The following is a 20,000-nucleotide window of genomic DNA, read 5'->3' as shown; positions in this document are numbered from 1 at the left end:
TTCACTGACATCGTCTCATGTTGTCAGTGAAGTACCTGGAGTAGATCGGAGCTACTTCACTGACATCGTCTCATGTTGTCAGTGAAGTACCTGGAGTAGATCGGATCTACTTCACTAACATCGTCTCATGTTGTCAGTGAAGTACCTGGAGTAGATCGGAGCTACTTCACTAACATCGTCTCATGTTGTCAGTGAAGTACCTGGAGTAGATCGGAGCTACTTCACTGACATCGTCTCATGTTGTCAGTGAAGTACCTGGAGTAGATCGGAGCTACTTCACTGACATCGTCTCATGTTGTCAGTGAAGTACCTGGAGTAGATCAGAGCTATTTCACTAACATCGTCTCATGTTGTCAGTGAAGTACCTGGAGTAGATCGGAGCTACTTCACTAACATCGTCTCATGTTGTCAATGAAGTACCTGGAGTAGACCGGAGCTACTTCACTGACATCGTCTCATGTTGTCAATGAAGTACCTGGAGTAGACCGGAGCTACTTCACTGACATCGTCTCATGTTGTCAGTGAAGTACCTGGAGTAGATCGGAGCTACTTCACTGACATCGTCTCATGTTGTCAGTGAAGTACCTGGAGTAGATCAGAGCTATTTCACTAACATCGTCTCATGTTGTCAGTGAAGTACCTGGAGTAGATCGGAGCTACTTCACTAACATCGTCTCATGTTGTCAATGAAGTACCTGGAGTAGACCGGAGCTACTTCACTGACATCGTCTCATGTTGTCAATGAAGTACCTGGAGTAGACCGGAGCTACTTCACTGACATCGTCTCATGTTGTCAATGAAGTACCTGGAGTAGACCGGAGCTACTTCACTAACATCGTCTCATGTTGTCAGTGAAGTACCTGGAGTAGATCGGAGCTACTTCACTAACATCGTCTCATGTTGTCAATGAAGTACCTGGAGTAGACCGGAGCTACTTCACTGACATCGTCTCATGTTGTCAATGAAGTACCTGGAGTAGACCGGAGCTACTTCACTGACATCGTCTCATGTTGTCAGTGAAGTACCTGGAGTAGATCGGAGCTACTTCACTGACATCGTCTCATGTTGTCAGTGAAGTACCTGGAGTAGATCAGAGCTATTTCACTAACATCGTCTCATGTTGTCAGTGAAGTACCTGGAGTAGATCGGAGCTACTTCACTAACATCGTCTCATGTTGTCAATGAAGTACCTGGAGTAGACCGGAGCTACTTCACTGACATCGTCTCATGTTGTCAATGAAGTACCTGGAGTAGATCGGAGCTACTTCACTGACATCATCTCATGTTATCAGTGAAGTACCTGGAGTAGACCGGAGCTACTTCACTGGCTCATGTTTGTGTTTGTTATCGTTACAAACACACTCACACTTGCTTCAACATGGACTCACAACGACACTGACGTCACAACATTCAACACAAACACAATCTCTTCCATAAAACCTTGTTTTCATCAAATCACTTGAAACGAGGCCTTTGGCAGACGTGTGTCATGTCTCGGTGCTTTTCTAGATTGTCATCATATGATGGAGCGATTGTGGTTTTTACTGATGTGTTTGTGCGTTTCATGTTCAAAGTCACTGAAGAAACGTGATGTTTTCACGAGCGCGTCTCTGGCCCTGTGTAGCTGGGACAGGACAAAGAATCAAAAGCCAACACGACGATGGTGACGGCGAGCGATGACCCGGGCCGGCGTGATGAATCCCTGACAGCTGAGTCGGCGCCCGAGGGCTGGACTCCCGAGGAACTATAATGGTGACTTTAATTACCTGCACAGCGGCGGTCGTTAGTCAGAGACGACGCCGGCTTTCACGCGTCACCTGGAGACAAACAATCCTCGCCGCCGCTCGACTGCTCTGGTCTGACCTGTACAGGTGAGAGTCTCACCTTCACCTTCAGCCTGTGGTCGTTAAGAACCTTCTGGCGTCACGGCTCGGGTTTGAATCCACATTAACACGCCTCATGATTTTGATTTGGAGGTCGTTTGACAGGAGGGTGTCACATGACCTGACGAATCACATGACCTCATGACCTCATGAATCACATGACCTGACGAATCACATGACCTCATGAATCACATGACCTGACGAATCACATGACCTCATGACCTCATGAATCACATGACCTGACGAATCACATGACCTCATGAATCACATGACCTGACGAATCACATGACCTCATGAATCACATGACCTGACGAATCACATGACCTCATGAATCACATGAACTCATAAATCCCATGACCTCACAAATCACATGACCTCATGAATCACATGAACTCATAAATCCCATGACCTCACAAATCACATGACCTCATAAATCCCATGACCTCATAAATCCCATGACCTCACAAATCATATGACCTCATAAATCCCATGACCTCACAAATCACATGACCTCATAAATCCCATGACCTCATAAATCCCATGATCTCACAAATCACATGACCTCATGAATCACATGACCTCATAAATCCCATGACCTCATAAATCCCATGACCTCACAAATCACATGACCTCATAAATCCCATGACCTCATAAATCCCATGACCTCACAAATCACATGACCTCATAAATCCCATGACCTCATAAATCCCATGACCTCATAAATCCCATGACCTCATAAATCCCATGACCTCACAAATCACATGACCTCATAAATCCCATGACCTCATAAATCCCATGACCTCACAAATCACATGACCTCATGAATCACATGACCTCATGAATCACATGACCTCATGACCTCATGAATCACATGACCTCATGAATCACATGAACTCATAAATCACATGACCTCATGAATTACATGACCTGACGAATCACATGACCTCATGACCTCATGAATCACATGACCTCATGAATCACATGAACTCATAAATCACATGACCTCATAAATCATATGACCTCAAAAATCACATGACCTCATGAATCACATGACCTCATAAATCATATGACCTCAAAAATCACATGACCTCATGAATCCCATGACCTCACAAATCACATGACCTCATAAATCCCATGACCTCATGAATCACATGACCTCATAAATCCCATGACCTCATGAATCACATGACCTCATGAATCACATGACCTCATAAATTCCATGACCTCATAAATCATATGACCTCAAAGATCACATGACCTCATGAATCACATGACCGCATAAATCCCATGACCTCACAAATCATATGACCTCATAAATCCCATGACCTCATGAATCACATGAATCACATGACCTCACAAATCACATGACCTCATGAATCACATGACCTCATAAATCCCATGACCTCATAAATCCCATGACCTCACAAATCACATGACCTCATGAATCACATGACCTCATAAATCCCATGACCTCATAAATCCCATGACCTCACAAATCACATGACCTCATGAATCACATGACCTCATAAATCCCATGACCTCATAAATCCCATGACCTCACAAATCACATGACCTCATAAATCCCATGACCTCATAAATCCCATGACCTCACAAATCACATGACCTCATGAATCACATGACCTCATAAATCCCATGACCTCATAAATCCCATGACCTCATGAATCACATGACCTCATGAATCACATGACCTCATGAATCACATGACCTCATAAATCACATGACCTCATAAATCACATGACCTCATGAATCACATGACCTCATAAATCACATGACCTCATAAATCCCATGACCTCACAAATCACATGACCTCATGAATCACATGACCTCATAAATCCCATGACCTCATAAATCCCATGACCTCACAAATCACATGACCTCATGAATCACATGAATCACATGACCTCATGAATCACATGACCTCATGAATCACATGACCTCATAAATCACATGACCTCATAAATCACATGACCTCATGAATCACATGAATCACATGACCTCATGAATCACATGACCTCATGAATCACATGACCTCATGAATCACATGACCTCATAAATCACATGACCTCATGAATCACATGACCTCATGAATCACATGACCTCATAAATCCCATGACCTCACAAATCACATGACCTCATGAATCACATGAATCACATGACCTCATGAATCACATGACCTCATAAATCACATGACCTCATAAATCACATGACCTCATGAATCACATGACCTCATAAATCACATGAATCACATGACCTCATAAATCCCATGACCTCACAAATCACATGACCTCATGAATCACATGACCTCATAAATCCCATGACCTCACAAATCACATGACCTCATGAATCACATGAATCACATGACCTCACGAACCACATGAATCATATGACCTCATAAATCACATGACCTCATAAATCACATGAATCACATGACCTCATAAATCACATGACCACATGAATCACATGACCTCATAAATCACATGACCTCATAAATCACATGAATCACATGACCTCATAAATCACATGACCTCATGAATCACATGACCTCATGAATCACATGAATCATATGACCACATGAATCACATGACCTCATAAATCACATGACCTCATAAATCACATGAATCACATGACCTCATAAATCACATGACCACATGAATCACATGACCTCATAAATCACATGACCTCATAAATCACATGACCTCATAAATCACATGACCTCATGAATCACATGACCTCATGAATCACATGAATCACATGACCTCATAAATCACATGACCACATGAATCACATGACCTCATAAATCACATGACCTCATAAATCACATGACCTCATGAATCACATGACCTCATGACCTCATGAATCACATGACCTCATGAATCACATGAACTCATAAATCACATGACCTCATGAATTACATGACCTGACGAATCACATGACCTCATGACCTCATGAATCACATGACCTCATGAATCACATGAACTCATAAATCACATGACCTCATGAATTACATGACCTGACGAATCACATGACCTCATGACCTCATGAATCACATGACCTCATGAATCACATGAACTCATAAATCACATGACCTCATAAATCATATGACCTCAAAAATCACATGACCTCATGAATCACATGACCTCATAAATCATATGACCTCAAAAATCACATGACCTCATGAATCCCATGACCTCACAAATCACATGACCTCATAAATCCCATGACCTCATGAATCACATGACCTCATAAATCCCATGACCTCATGAATCACATGACCTCATGAATCACATGACCTCATAAATTCCATGACCTCATAAATCATATGACCTCAAAGATCACATGACCTCATGAATCACATGACCGCATAAATCCCATGACCTCACAAATCATATGACCTCATAAATCCCATGACCTCATGAATCACATGAATCACATGACCTCACAAATCACATGACCTCATGAATCACATGACCTCATAAATCCCATGACCTCATAAATCCCATGACCTCACAAATCACATGACCTCATGAATCACATGACCTCATAAATCCCATGACCTCATAAATCCCATGACCTCACAAATCACATGACCTCATGAATCACATGACCTCATAAATCCCATGACCTCATAAATCCCATGACCTCACAAATCACATGACCTCATAAATCCCATGACCTCATAAATCCCATGACCTCACAAATCACATGACCTCATGAATCCCATGACCTCATAAATCCCATGACCTCATAAATCATATGACCTCAAAGATCACATGACCTCATGAATCACATGACCGCATAAATCCCATGACCTCACAAATCATATGACCTCATAAATCCCATGACCTCATGAATCACATGAATCACATGACCTCACAAATCACATGACCTCATGAATCACATGACCTCATAAATCCCATGACCTCATAAATCCCATGACCTCACAAATCACATGACCTCATGAATCACATGACCTCATAAATCCCATGACCTCATAAATCCCATGACCTCACAAATCACATGACCTCATGAATCACATGACCTCATAAATCCCATGACCTCATAAATCCCATGACCTCACAAATCACATGACCTCATAAATCCCATGACCTCATAAATCCCATGACCTCACAAATCACATGACCTCATGAATCCCATGACCTCATAAATCCCATGACCTCATAAATCCCATGACCTCATGAATCACATGACCTCATGAATCACATGACCTCATGAATCACATGACCTCATAAATCACATGACCTCATAAATCACATGACCTCATGAATCACATGACCTCATAAATCACATGACCTCATAAATCCCATGACCTCACAAATCACATGACCTCATGAATCACATGACCTCATAAATCCCATGACCTCATAAATCCCATGACCTCACAAATCACATGACCTCATGAATCACATGAATCACATGACCTCATGAATCACATGACCTCATGAATCACATGACCTCATAAATCACATGACCTCATAAATCACATGACCTCATGAATCACATGAATCACATGACCTCATGAATCACATGACCTCATGAATCACATGACCTCATGAATCACATGACCTCATAAATCACATGACCTCATGAATCACATGACCTCATGAATCACATGACCTCATAAATCCCATGACCTCACAAATCACATGACCTCATGAATCACATGAATCACATGACCTCATGAATCACATGACCTCATAAATCACATGACCTCATAAATCACATGACCTCATGAATCACATGACCTCATAAATCACATGAATCACATGACCTCATAAATCCCATGACCTCACAAATCACATGACCTCATGAATCACATGACCTCATAAATCCCATGACCTCACAAATCACATGACCTCATGAATCACATGAATCACATGACCTCACGAACCACATGAATCATATGACCTCATAAATCACATGACCTCATAAATCACATGAATCACATGACCTCATAAATCACATGACCACATGAATCACATGACCTCATAAATCACATGACCTCATAAATCACATGAATCACATGACCTCATAAATCACATGACCTCATGAATCACATGACCTCATGAATCACATGAATCATATGACCACATGAATCACATGACCTCATAAATCACATGACCTCATAAATCACATGAATCACATGACCTCATAAATCACATGACCACATGAATCACATGACCTCATAAATCACATGACCTCATAAATCACATGACCTCATAAATCACATGACCTCATGAATCACATGACCTCATGAATCACATGAATCACATGACCACATGAATCACATGACCTCATAAATCACATGACCTCATAAATCACATGAATCACATGACCTCATAAATCACATGACCTCATGAATCACATGACCTCATGAATCACATGAATCATATGACCTCATGAATCACATGACCTCATGAATCACATGACCTCATAAATCACATGAATCACATGACCTCATAAATCACATGACCTCATGAATCTAATGACCTCATAAATCACATGACCTCATAAATCACATGAATCACATGACCTCATAAATCACATGAATCACATGACCTCATAAATCACATGACCTCATGAATCTAATGACCTCATAAATCACATGACCCCATGAATCACATGACCTCACGAAATGAAGAAAACATGTTTTCAACTCTCATTACAATCAATGCAGTGAATGTATTCCATTACTCAGTATTGTTAATACTATGGAAGTACTTCACACGTGATGACAGAGTAGAAAGTACCTGTTCACAGGTGTCTCAGTGAAGAAAACATGTTACTACTATGAAAGTACTTCACACGTGATGACAGAGTAGAAAGTACCTGTTCACAGGTGTCTCAGTGAAGAAAACATGTTACTACTATGGAAGTACTTCACACGTGATGACAGAGTAGAAAGTACCTGTTCACAGGTGTCTCAGTGAAGAAAACATGTTACTACTATGGAAATACTTCACACATGATGACAGAGTAGAAAGTACCTGTTCACAGGTGTCTCAGTGAAGAAAACATGTTACTACTATGAATGTACTTCACACGTGATGACAGAGTAGAAAGTACCTGTTCACAGGTGCCTCAGTGAAGAAAACATGTTACTACTATGGAAGTACTTCACACGTGATGACAGAGTAGAAAGTACCTGTTCACAGGTGTCTCAGTGAAGAAAACATGTTACTACTATGAAAGTACTTCACACATGATGACAGAGTAGAAAGTACCTGTTCACAGGTGTCTCAGTGAAGAAAACATGTTACTACTATGAAAGTACTTCACACGTGATGACAGAGTAGGAAGTACCTGTTCACAGGTGCCTCAGTGAAGAAAACATGTTACTACTATGGAAGTACTTCACACGTGATGACAGAGTAGAAAGTACCTGTTCACAGGTGTTTCAGTGAAGAAAACATGTTACTACTATGAAAGTACTTCACACGTGATGACAGAGTAGAAAGTACCTGTTCACAGGTGTCTCAGTGAAGAAAACATGTTACTACTATGGAAGTACTTCACACGTGATGACAGAGTAGAAAGTACCTGTACACAGGTGTCTCAGTGAAGAAAACATGTTACTACTATGAAAGTACTTCACACGTGATGACAGAGTAGAAAGTACCTGTACACAGGTGTTTCAGTGAAGAAAACATGTTACTACTATGAAAGTACTTCACACGTGATGACAGAGTAGAAAGTACCTGTTCACAGGTGTCTCAGTGAAGAAAACATGTTACTACTATGAATGTACTTCACACGTGATGACAGAGTAGAAAGTACCTGTTCACAGGTGCCTCAGTGAAGAAAACATGTTACTACTATGGAAGTACTTCACACGTGATGACAGAGTAGAAAGTACCTGTTCACAGGTGTCTCAGTGAAGAAAACATGTTACTACTATGAAAGTACTTCACACATGATGACAGAGTAGAAAGTACCTGTTCACAGGTGTCTCAGTGAAGAAAACATGTTACTACTATGAAAGTACTTCACACGTGATGACAGAGTAGGAAGTACCTGTTCACAGGTGCCTCAGTGAAGAAAACATGTTACTACTATGGAAGTACTTCACACGTGATGACAGAGTAGAAAGTACCTGTTCACAGGTGTTTCAGTGAAGAAAACATGTTACTACTATGAAAGTACTTCACACGTGATGACAGAGTAGAAAGTACCTGTTCACAGGTGTCTCAGTGAAGAAAACATGTTACTACTATGGAAGTACTTCACACGTGATGACAGAGTAGAAAGTACCTGTACACAGGTGTCTCAGTGAAGAAAACATGTTACTACTATGAAAGTACTTCACACGTGATGACAGAGTAGAAAGTACCTGTACACAGGTGTTTCAGTGAAGAAAACATGTTACTACTATGAAAGTACTTCACACGTGATGACAGAGTAGAAAGTACCTGTTCACAGGTGTCTCAGTGAAGAAAACATGTTACTACTATGAAAGTACTTCACACATGATGACAAAGTAGAAAGTACCTGTTCACAGGTGTCTCAGTGAAGAAAACATGTTACTACTATGGAAGTACTTCACACGTGATGACAAAGTAGAAAGTACCTGTTCACAGGTGTGAAAACACGGACGACTCACCTGGAACTGTCACTTCCTGGTTTGGAGTACGCCTCCAGCGACGCCTCCCACACACTGTTGGCCACAGAGTTCCCGATGGCCGTCATGACCATACTGAGCTCCACGGGCCAGTCGTCCAGGTCCAGAGAGCGAACCCGGGACAGGTGAGTCCCCAAGTTCCTGTGGATCCCAGAACACTCGATACACATGAGAGACCCCAAGTTCAGGCTCGCCCAGTCTGGGTCTGAGGAGAGAGAGAGAGAGAGAGTGTTGGTGTGTGTAAGTGTGTGTTATTATGTGTAAGTTAGTGTGTTAGTGTGTGTTATTGTGTGTAAGTTAGTGTGTAAGTGTGTATTATTTTGTGTAAGTTAGTGTGTAAGTGTGTGTTATTATGTGTAAGTTAGTGTGTTAGTGTGTGTTATTGTGTGTAAGTTAGTGTGTAAGTGTGTATTATTTTGTGTAAGTTAGTGTGTAAGTGTGTGTTATTATGTGTAAGTTAGTGTGTTAGTGTGTGTTATTGTGTGTAAGTTAGTGTGTAAGTGTGTGTTATTTTGTGTAAGTTAGTGTGTAAGTGTGTGTTATTATGTGTAAGTTAGTGTGTTAGTGTGTGTTATTGTGTGTAAGTTAGTGTGTAAGTGTGTATTATTTTGTGTAAGTTAGTGTGTAAGTGTGTGTTATTGTGTGTAAGTTAGTGTGTTAGTGTGTGTAAGTGTGTTAGTGTATGTGAGTGTAAGTGTGTAAGTGTGTGTGTTAGTGTGTGTGAGTGTAAGTGTGTAAGTGTGTGTGAAAATGTGTGTAATTGAGTGTGTTAGTGTGTGAAAGTGTAAGTGTGCAAGTGTGTGTGTAAGTGAGTGTGTTAGTGTGTGTAAGTATGTGTAAGTGTAAGTGTGTGTGTGTGTGTGTTAGTGTGTGTAAGTGTAAGTGTGCGTGTGTGTGCTTGTGTGTGAGTGTGAGAGTGTGTGTGAGTGTGTAGGTGTGTGTGTGTGTGTGTGTGTGTATGTGTGTGTGTAAGTGTGAGTTAGTGTGTGTGTGTGTGTGTGTGTGTGTGTGTGTGTGTGTGTGTAAGTGTAAGTGTGCGTGTGTGTGCTTGTGTGTGAGTGTGAGAGTGTGTGTGAGTGTGTAGGTGTGTGTGTGTGTGTGTGTGTGAGTTAGTGTGTGTGTGTGTGTGTGACTCACTCGGGGCGTCACAGTCGACACAGAAACTGTTTCCTCGTACGTTGCGTATGGACTGCAGTGTCATGGCGTCGCTCTGACTTCCTAAGCGCGACTGTGAGAAAAGAGACTGACGTGAACCTGACAGTGACCAGTCGGTTCTGATCCAATCACGTCCTCAGAACCAACCTTGTTCTTGACGCTCTCGCACGACTGCAGGCTGGCGAAGATCTGACTCTCCACGGCCTGAACCCAGAGCTCGCGCTCCTCGAACGTGGACGCCTCGAAGTTCCAGGTCTGGCTCGTCAGGGACACGATGACGAACTCGAAGGAATCTTCTTGTTCTGGAGGAAACAGGAGAACATTTAGGAGAACATTCAGAAGAACATTCAGAAGAACATTCAGGAGAACATTAAGGAGAACATTAAGAAGAACTTTCTGAAGAACATTCAGAAGAACATTCAGAAGAACATTCAGAAGAACATTCAGAAGAACATTCAGGAGAACATTCAGAAGAACATTCAGAAGAACATTCAGGAGAACATTCAGGAGAACATTCAGAAGAACATTCAGAAGAACATTCAGGAGAACATTCAGAAGAACATTCAGAAGAACATTCAGAAGAACATTCAGGAGAACATTCAGGAGAACATTCAGAAGAACATTCAGGAGAACATTCAGAAGAACATTCAGGAGAACACATGTTCTACACACGTAACGTATGTTCTACACATGTTCTACACATCTAACACATGTTCTACACGTGTAACATATGTTCTACACGTTTCGAGTCATTAGTTCAGAGGTTACATGCCAATCAGCTCTGACGACCTCATCATGCTTTATGCAAATAGTCCTTTCATTTGCATAAAGCATGCTTGGAGAGAAGGAGAAGAGAGGAGGAGGAGAGAGAAGGAGAAGAGAGGAGGAGGAGAGAGAAGGAGAAGAGAGGAGGAGGAGAGAGAAGGAGGAGAGGAGGAGGAAAGAGAGGGAGGGGAGAGAAGGAGGAGAGAGAGGGAGGAGAGAGAGGGAGGGGAGAGGGAGGAAAGAGAGGGAGGAGAGAGAAGGAGGAGAGAAGGAGGAAAGAGGAGGAGAAAGGGAGGCGGGTCTGTTATGATTGAGTCTAGTTTCTACTCATCTTGTCATTAACGACTCGTTAAACGCTCATAACTATGTAACGACTCGTGAGTCTCTTCTATGATGATTGATTGACAGATGTCACTAATGTAGCTCTTCTATGATGGATTGATTGACAGATGTCACTGATGTAGCTCTTCTATGATGGATTGATTGACAGATGTCACTGATGTAGCTCTTCTATGATGGATTGATTGACAGATGTCACTGATGTAGCTCTTCTATGATGGATTGATTGACAGATGTCACTGATGTAGCGCTTCTATGATGGATTGATTGACAGATGTCACTGATGTAGCTCTTCTATGATGGATTGATTGACAGATGTCACTGATGTAGCTCTTCTATGATGGATTGATTGACAGATGTCACTGATGTAGCTCTTCTATGATGGATTGACTGACAGATGTCACTGATGTAGCTCTTCTATGATGGATTGATTGACAGATGTCACTGATGTAGCGCTTCTATGATGGATTGATTGACAGATGTCACTGATGTAGCTCTTCTATGATGGATTGATTGACAGATGTCACTGATGTAGCTCTTCTATGATGGATTGATTGACAGATGTCACTGATGTAGCTCTTCTATGATGGATTGATTGACAGATGTCACTGATGTAGCAGAGGCTCCAGCAGCAATAATCCAATTAGTCGACACCGACTTCAATTATCTGATTCAGTTTGTGTGATCGACTGACGTCGCACAAGATCAATGGCAGACTCACAACGTCTTCATTCAGGCTCGAGGAAAACATCCGTTACAAGAGTGAAGATGTTTGTACACACTAATGTTTGTACACACTAACGTTTGTACACACTAATGTTTGTACACACTAATGTTTGTACACACAAATGTTTGTACACACTAATGTTTGTACACACTAATGTTTGTACACACAAATGTTTGTACACACTAACGTTTGTACACACTAATGTTTGTGCACACTAATGTTTGTACACACTAATGTTTGTACACAGAAATGTTTGTACACACTAATGTTTGTACACACTAATGTTTGTACACACTAATGTTTGTACACACTAATGTTTGTACACACAAATGTTTGTACACACTAACGTTTGTACACACTAATGTTTGTGCACACTAATGTTTGTACACACAAATGTTTGTACACACTAACGTTTGTACACACTAATGTTTGTGCACACTAATGTTTGTACACAGAAATGTTTGTACACACTAATGTTTGTACACACTATGTTTAGTACACAAATGTATATATACACAAATGTTTATAAACACAAATGTTTATAAACACAAATGTTTATAAACACAAATGTTAAGTACACAAATGTATATAAACACAAATGTTAAGTACACAAATGTATATAAACACAAATGTATATAAACACAAATGTATATAAACACAAATGTTTAATACACCAATGTTCATAAACGTGTATTAAACATTTGTGTTTATATACATTTGTGTTTATAAACACAAATGTATATAAACACAAATGTATATAAACACAAATGTATATAAACACAAATGTTTAATACACCAATGTTCATAAACGTGTATTAAACATTTGTGTTTATATACATTTGTGTTTATAAACATTTGTGTTTATATACATTTGTGTTTATGAACACAAATCTTTATAAACACACACGTGTATAACTTTTCTTATAAATAACGACAAAATAACAAATACACAAACAAAGCTTTAGCTTATTATAATAAAAACATGTTTTGAATCACAAACACTTTATTAATTAATAACGTCTCACCGTCATGAACAAGAGACTCGTTTATTTAATTACATGTAATATAAGGTGTAATATAAGGTGTAATATAAGGTGTAATATAAGGTGTAATATAAGGTGTAATATAAGGTGTAATATAAGGTGTAATATAAGGTGTAATATAAGGTGTAATATAAGGTGTAATATAACGTGTAATATAAGGTGTAATATAAGGTGTAATATAAGGTGTAATATAAGGTGTAATATAAGGTGTAATAAAAGGTGTAATAAAAGGTGTAATAAAAGGTGTAATAAAAGGTGTAATATAAGGTGTAATATAAGGTGTAATATAAGGTGTAATATAAGGTGTAATATAAGGTGTAATATAAGGTGTAATATAACGTGTAATATAAGGTGTAATATAAGGTGTAATATAACGTGTAATATAACGTGTAATATAACGTGTAATATAACGTGTAATATAACGTGTAATATAACGTGTAATATAACGTGTAATATAAGGTGTAATATAAGGTGTAATATAACGTGTAATATAACGTGTAATATAAGGTGTAATATAAGGTGTAATATAACGTGTAATATAACGTGTAATATAAGGTGTAATATAAGGTGTAATATAACGTGTAATATAAGGTGTAATATAAGGTGTAATATAAGGTGTAATATAAGGTGTAATAAAAGGTGTAATAAAAGGTGTAATATAAGGTGTAATATAAGGTGTAATATAAGGTGTAATATAAGGTGTAATATAAGGTGTAATATAACGTGTAATATAAGGTGTAATATAAGGTGTAATATAAGGTGTAATATAAGGTGTAATAAAAGGTGTAATAAAAGGTGTAATAAAAGGTGTAATAAAAGGTGTAATAAAAGGTGTAATATAAGGTGTAATATAAGGTGTAATAAAAGGTGTAATATAACGTGTAATATAACGTGTAATATAACGTGTAATATAAGGTGTAATATAAGGTGTAATATAACGTGTAATATAAGGTGTAATATAACGTGTAATATAAGGTGTAATATAAGGTGTAATATAACGTGTAATATAAGGTGTAATATAACGTGTAATAGAAGGTGTAATATAACGTGTAATATAAGGTGTAATATAAGGTGTAATAAAAGGTGTAATATAAGGTGTAATATAACGTGTAATATAAGGTGTAATATAACGTGTAATATAAGGTGTAATATAAGGTGTAATAAAAGGTGTAATATAAGGTGTAATAAAAGGTATAATGTAACGTGTAATATAGCGTGTAATATAAGGTGTAATATAACGTGTAATATAACGTGTAATATAAGGTGTAATATAAGGTGTAATATAAGGTGTAATATAACGTGTAATATAAGGTGTAATATAAGGTGTAATATAAGGTGTAATATAAGGTGTAATATAAGGTGAAATATAAGGTGAAATATAAGGTGAAATATAAGGTGTAATATAAGGTGTAATATAAGGTGTAATATAAGGTGTAATATAAGGTGTAATATAAGGTGTAATATAACGTGTAATATAAGGTGTAATATAAGGTGTAATATAACGTGTAATATAAGGTGTAATATAAGGTGTAATATAACGTGTAATATAACGTGTAATATAACCAGTAATATAACGTGTAATATAAGGTGTAATATAACGTGCAATATAACGTGCAATATAACGTGTAATATAAGGTGTAATATAAGGTGTAATATAAGGTGTAATATAAGGTGTAATATAAGGTGTAATATAAGGTGTAATATAAGGTGTAATATAAGGTGTAATATAAGGTGTAATATAAGGTGTAATATAAGGTGTAATATAAGGTGTAATATAAGGTGTAATATAAGGTGTAATATAAGGTGTAATATAACCAGTAATATAAGGTGTAATATAAGGTGTAATATAAGGTGTAATATAAGGTGTAATATAAGGTGTAATATAAGGTGTAATATAAGGTGTAATATAAGGTGTAATATAAGGTGTAATATAAGGTGTAATATAACGTGTAATATAAGGTGTAATATAACGTGTAATATAAGGTGTAATATAACGTGTAATATAAGGTGTAATATAACGTGTAATATAAGGTGTAATATAAGGTGAAATATAAGGTGTAATATAAGGTGTAATATAAGGTGTAATATAAGGTGTAATATAACGTGTAATATAAGGTGTAATATAACGTGTAATATAAGGTGTAATATAAGGTGTAATATAAGGTGTAATATAACGTGTAATATAAGGTGTAATATAACGTGTAATATAAGGTGTAATATAAGGTGTAATATAAGGTGTAATATAAGGTGTAATATAAGGTGTAATATAACGTGTAATATAAGGTGTAATATAAGGTGTAATATAAGGTGTAATATAAGGTGTAATATAAGGTTTAATATAACGTGTAATATAAGGTGTAATATAACGTGTAATATAAGGTGTAATATAAGGTGTAATATAACGTGTAATATAAGGTGTAATATAAGGTGTAATATAAGGTGTAATATAACGTGCAATATAACGTGTAATATAAGGTGTAATATAACGTGTAATATAAGGTGTAATATAAGGTGTAATATAACGTGTAATATAACGTGTAATATAAGGTGTAATATAAGGTGTAATATAAGGTGTAATATAAGGTGTAATGTAAGGTGTAATATAAGGTGTAATATAACGTGCAATATAACGTGTAATATAAGGTGTAATATAAGGTGTAATATAAGGTGTAATATAAGGTGTAATATAAGGTGTAATATAAGGTGTAATATAAGGTGTAATATAAGGTGTAATATAAGGTGTAATATAAGGTGTAATATAACGTGTAATATAACGTGTAATATAAGGTGTAATATAACGTGTAATATAAGGTGTAATATAAGGTGTAATATAACGTGTAATATAACGTGTAATATAACGTGTAATATAACCAGTAATATAACGTGTAATATAAGGTGTAATATAAGGTGTAATATAACGTGTAATATAACGTGTAATATAAGGTGTAATATAACGTGTAATATAACCAGTAATATAACGTGTAATATAAGGTGTAATATAACGTGCAATATAACGTGTAATATAAGGTGTAATATAAGGTGTAATATAAGGTGTAATATAAGGTGTAATATAACGTGCAATATAACGTGTAATATAAGGTGTAATATAAGGTGTAATATAAGGTGTAATATAACCAGTAATATAACGTGTAATATAAGGTGTAATATAAGGTGTAATATAACGTGTAATATAACGTGTAATATAAGGTGTAATATAACGTGTAATATAACCAGTAATATAACGTGTAATATAAGGTGTAATATAACGTGCAATATAACGTGTAATATAAGGTGTAATATAAGGTGTAATATAAGGTGTAATATAAGGTGTAATATAAGGTATAATATAAGGTGTAATATAAGGTGTAATATAAGGTGTAATATAAGGTGTAATATAAGGTGTAATATAAGGTGTAATATAAGGTGTAATATAAGGTGTAATATAAGGTGTAATATAAGGTGTAATATAAGGTGTAATATAACCAGTAATATAACGTGTAATATAAGGTGTAATATAACGTGCAATATAACGTGTAATATAAGGTGTAATATAAGGTGTAATATAAGGTGTAATATAAGGTGTAATATAAGGTGTAATATAAGGTGTAATATAAGGTGTAATATAAGGTGTAATATAAGGTGTAATATAAGGTGTAATATAAGGTGTAATATAAGGTAATATAAGGTGTAATATAAGGTAATATAACGTGTAATATAAGGTGTAATATAAGGTGTAATATAAGGTGTAATATAAGGTGTAATATAAGGTGTAATATAAGGTGTAATATAAGGTGTAATATAAGGTGTAATATAAGGTGTAATATAAGGTAATATAAGGTGTAATATAAGGTGTAATATAAGGTGTAATATAAGGTGTAATATAAGGTGTACTATAAGGTGTAATATAAGGTGTAATATAAGGTGTAATATAACGTGTAATATAAGGTGTAATATAAGGTAATATAACGTGTAATATAAGGTGTAATATAACGTGTAATATAAGGTGTACTATAAGGTGTAATATAAGGTGTAATATAAGGTAATATAACGTGTAATATAAGGTGTAATATAAGGTGTAATATAACGTGTAATATAAGGTGTAATATAAGGTGTAATATAAGGTGTAATATAAGGTAATATAACGTGTAATATAACGTGTAATATAACGTGTAATATAACGTGTAATATAAGGTAATATAAGGTGTACTATAAGGTGTACTATAAGGTGTAATATAAGGTGTAATATAAGGTAATATAACGTGTAACGAACTGTGTTGTGTTTAAAATCAACGACTTCTGATCCGAACGTTGAAAAACAAAAACCCTGAAGATCCGACTAAAGTTGAAAGTGTTTCATCAGTGAAGCAACATTGGTTCAGACTCGCGTCTCGACGAACTCTTCTTCAGGTGCATCACGTCTTTTATTCGTCAACAATTAACTTGTGTTTCATCTCAGATGAAGGAGTCGAGACGTGGATCGTTAACAACGACAATAGAAACATAGAAACCTCGCCTGCAGCTCCTTCCTGAGCCTCGTACTCGCTTCACGTTCAAGCTAATTATCCCGTTGGCTGCCCGGCCAACAAATTGGAGGCATTTAAACACTTTCATTATGGAGATTAAAAAAGCGTCGGATGACCGACCTCCTAAACTGATGAGTGTGCAGAGAAAAAACACTTTCTCGCTTCGTAACGACGGCTGAACATCAACACAAGTGTCACCGAGACGCAGCTCGTCGTTACCGTCGCTGATATGACTTTATGTCGCTCAGACTGAAGCTGTTCACGAGTCTTTCGCCTCAGAAGAGTTTCCTTCGTCCTTCATGTTCAGCCTCGTAGAAGACTTGAGTTAGCATGCGGCTAACAGCTAAGAGCTGTTACAGATGTGGATCATCAGCTGTTACAGATGTGGATCATCAGCTGTTACAGATGTCGATCATTAGCTGTTACAGATGTGGATCATTAGCTGTTACAGATGTGGATCATCAGCTGTTACAGATGTGGTTCATCAGCTGTTACAGATGTGGTTCATCAGCTGTTACAGATGTGGATCATTAGCTGTTACAGATGTCGATCATCGGCTGTTACAGATGTCGATCATCAGCTGTTACAGATGTCGATCATCGGCTGTTACAGATGTCGATCATCAGCTGTTACAGATGTCGATCATCAGCTGTTACAGATGTGGATCATTAGCTGTTACAGATGTGGATCATTAGCTGTTACAGATGTGGATCATTAGCTGTTACAGATGTGGATCATTAGCTGTTACAGATGTGGATCATCAGCTGTTACAGATGTGGTTCATCAGCTGTTACAGATGTGGTTCATCAGCTGTTACAGATGTCGATCATTAGCTGTTACAGATGTCGATCATCAGCTGTTACAGATGTCGATCATTAGCTGTTACAGATGTCGATCATCGGCTGTTACAGATGTCGATCATCGGCTGTTACAGATGTCGATCATCGGCTGTTACAGATGTCGATCATCGGCTGTTACAGATGTCGATCATTAGCTGTTACAGATGTCGATCATCGGCTGTTACAGATGTCGATCATCGGCTGTTACAGATGTCGATCATCAGCTGTTACAGATGTCGATCATCGGCTGTTACAGATGTCGATCATTAGCTGTTACAGATGTCGATCATTAGCTGTTACAGATGTCGATCATCGGCTGTTACAGATGTCGATCATTAGCTGTTACAGATGTCGATCATCGGCTGTTACAGATGTCGATCATTAGCTGTTACAGATGTCGATCATTGGCTGTTACAGATGTCGATCATTAGCTGTTACAGATGTCGATCATTAGCTGTTACAGATGTCGATCATTAGCTGTTACAGATGTCGATCATTAGCTGTTACAGATGTCGATCATTAGCTGTTACAGATGTCGATCATCGGCTGTTACAGATGTCGATCATCAGCTGTTACAGATGTCGATCATTAGCTGTTACAGATGTCGATCATCGGCTGTTACAGATGTCGATCATTAGCTGTTACAGATGTCGATCATTAGCTGTTACAGATGTCGATCATCAGCTGTTACAGATGTCGATCATTAGCTGTTACAGATGTCGATCATCAGCTGTTACAGATGTCGATCATCAGCTGTTACAGATGTCGATCATTAGCTGTTACAGATGTCGATCATCAGCTGTTACAGATGTCGATCATTAGCTGTTACAGATGTCGATCATTAGCTGTTACAGATGTCGATCATTAGCTGTTACAGATGTCGATCATTAGCTGTTACAGATGTCGATCATCTGATGTTACAGATGTCGATCATCAGCTGTTACAGATGTCGATCATCTGATGTTACAGATGTCGATCATCAGCTGTTACAGATGTCGATCATCAGCTGTTACAGATGTCGATCATCAGCTGTTACAGATGTCGATCATCAGCTGTTACAGATGTCGAT

The 20,000-nt window shown here is 37.6% G+C and overlaps 1 protein-coding gene across 1 annotated transcript in view; it reads right to left on the bottom strand.

The window, feature by feature from the left end:
- Window positions 1-20,000, bottom strand: part of agap3 (ArfGAP with GTPase domain, ankyrin repeat and PH domain 3) — a 114,418-nt gene that overhangs the window by 18,857 nt on the left and 75,561 nt on the right. Inside the window, exons 14-16 of the mRNA XM_087810675.1 lie at window positions 10,843-10,997; window positions 10,678-10,768; window positions 9,523-9,745 (exon numbers count right to left, since the gene is read on the bottom strand). Of these exons, the coding sequence (XP_087666801.1) occupies window positions 9,523-9,745; window positions 10,678-10,768; window positions 10,843-10,997 (469 nt within the window). The remainder of the gene's footprint in view (window positions 1-9,522; window positions 9,746-10,677; window positions 10,769-10,842; window positions 10,998-20,000) is intronic.

Source organism: Callionymus lyra, chromosome 16 (assembly GCF_982586985.1).
Source record: "Callionymus lyra chromosome 16, fCalLyr1.hap1.1, whole genome shotgun sequence".
In the NCBI taxonomy this organism is placed as follows: domain Eukaryota; kingdom Metazoa; phylum Chordata; class Actinopteri; order Syngnathiformes; family Callionymidae; genus Callionymus; species Callionymus lyra.
The sequence above is the reverse complement of the archived record's forward strand: the minus strand, read 5'-3'. Positions and strand labels throughout refer to the sequence as shown.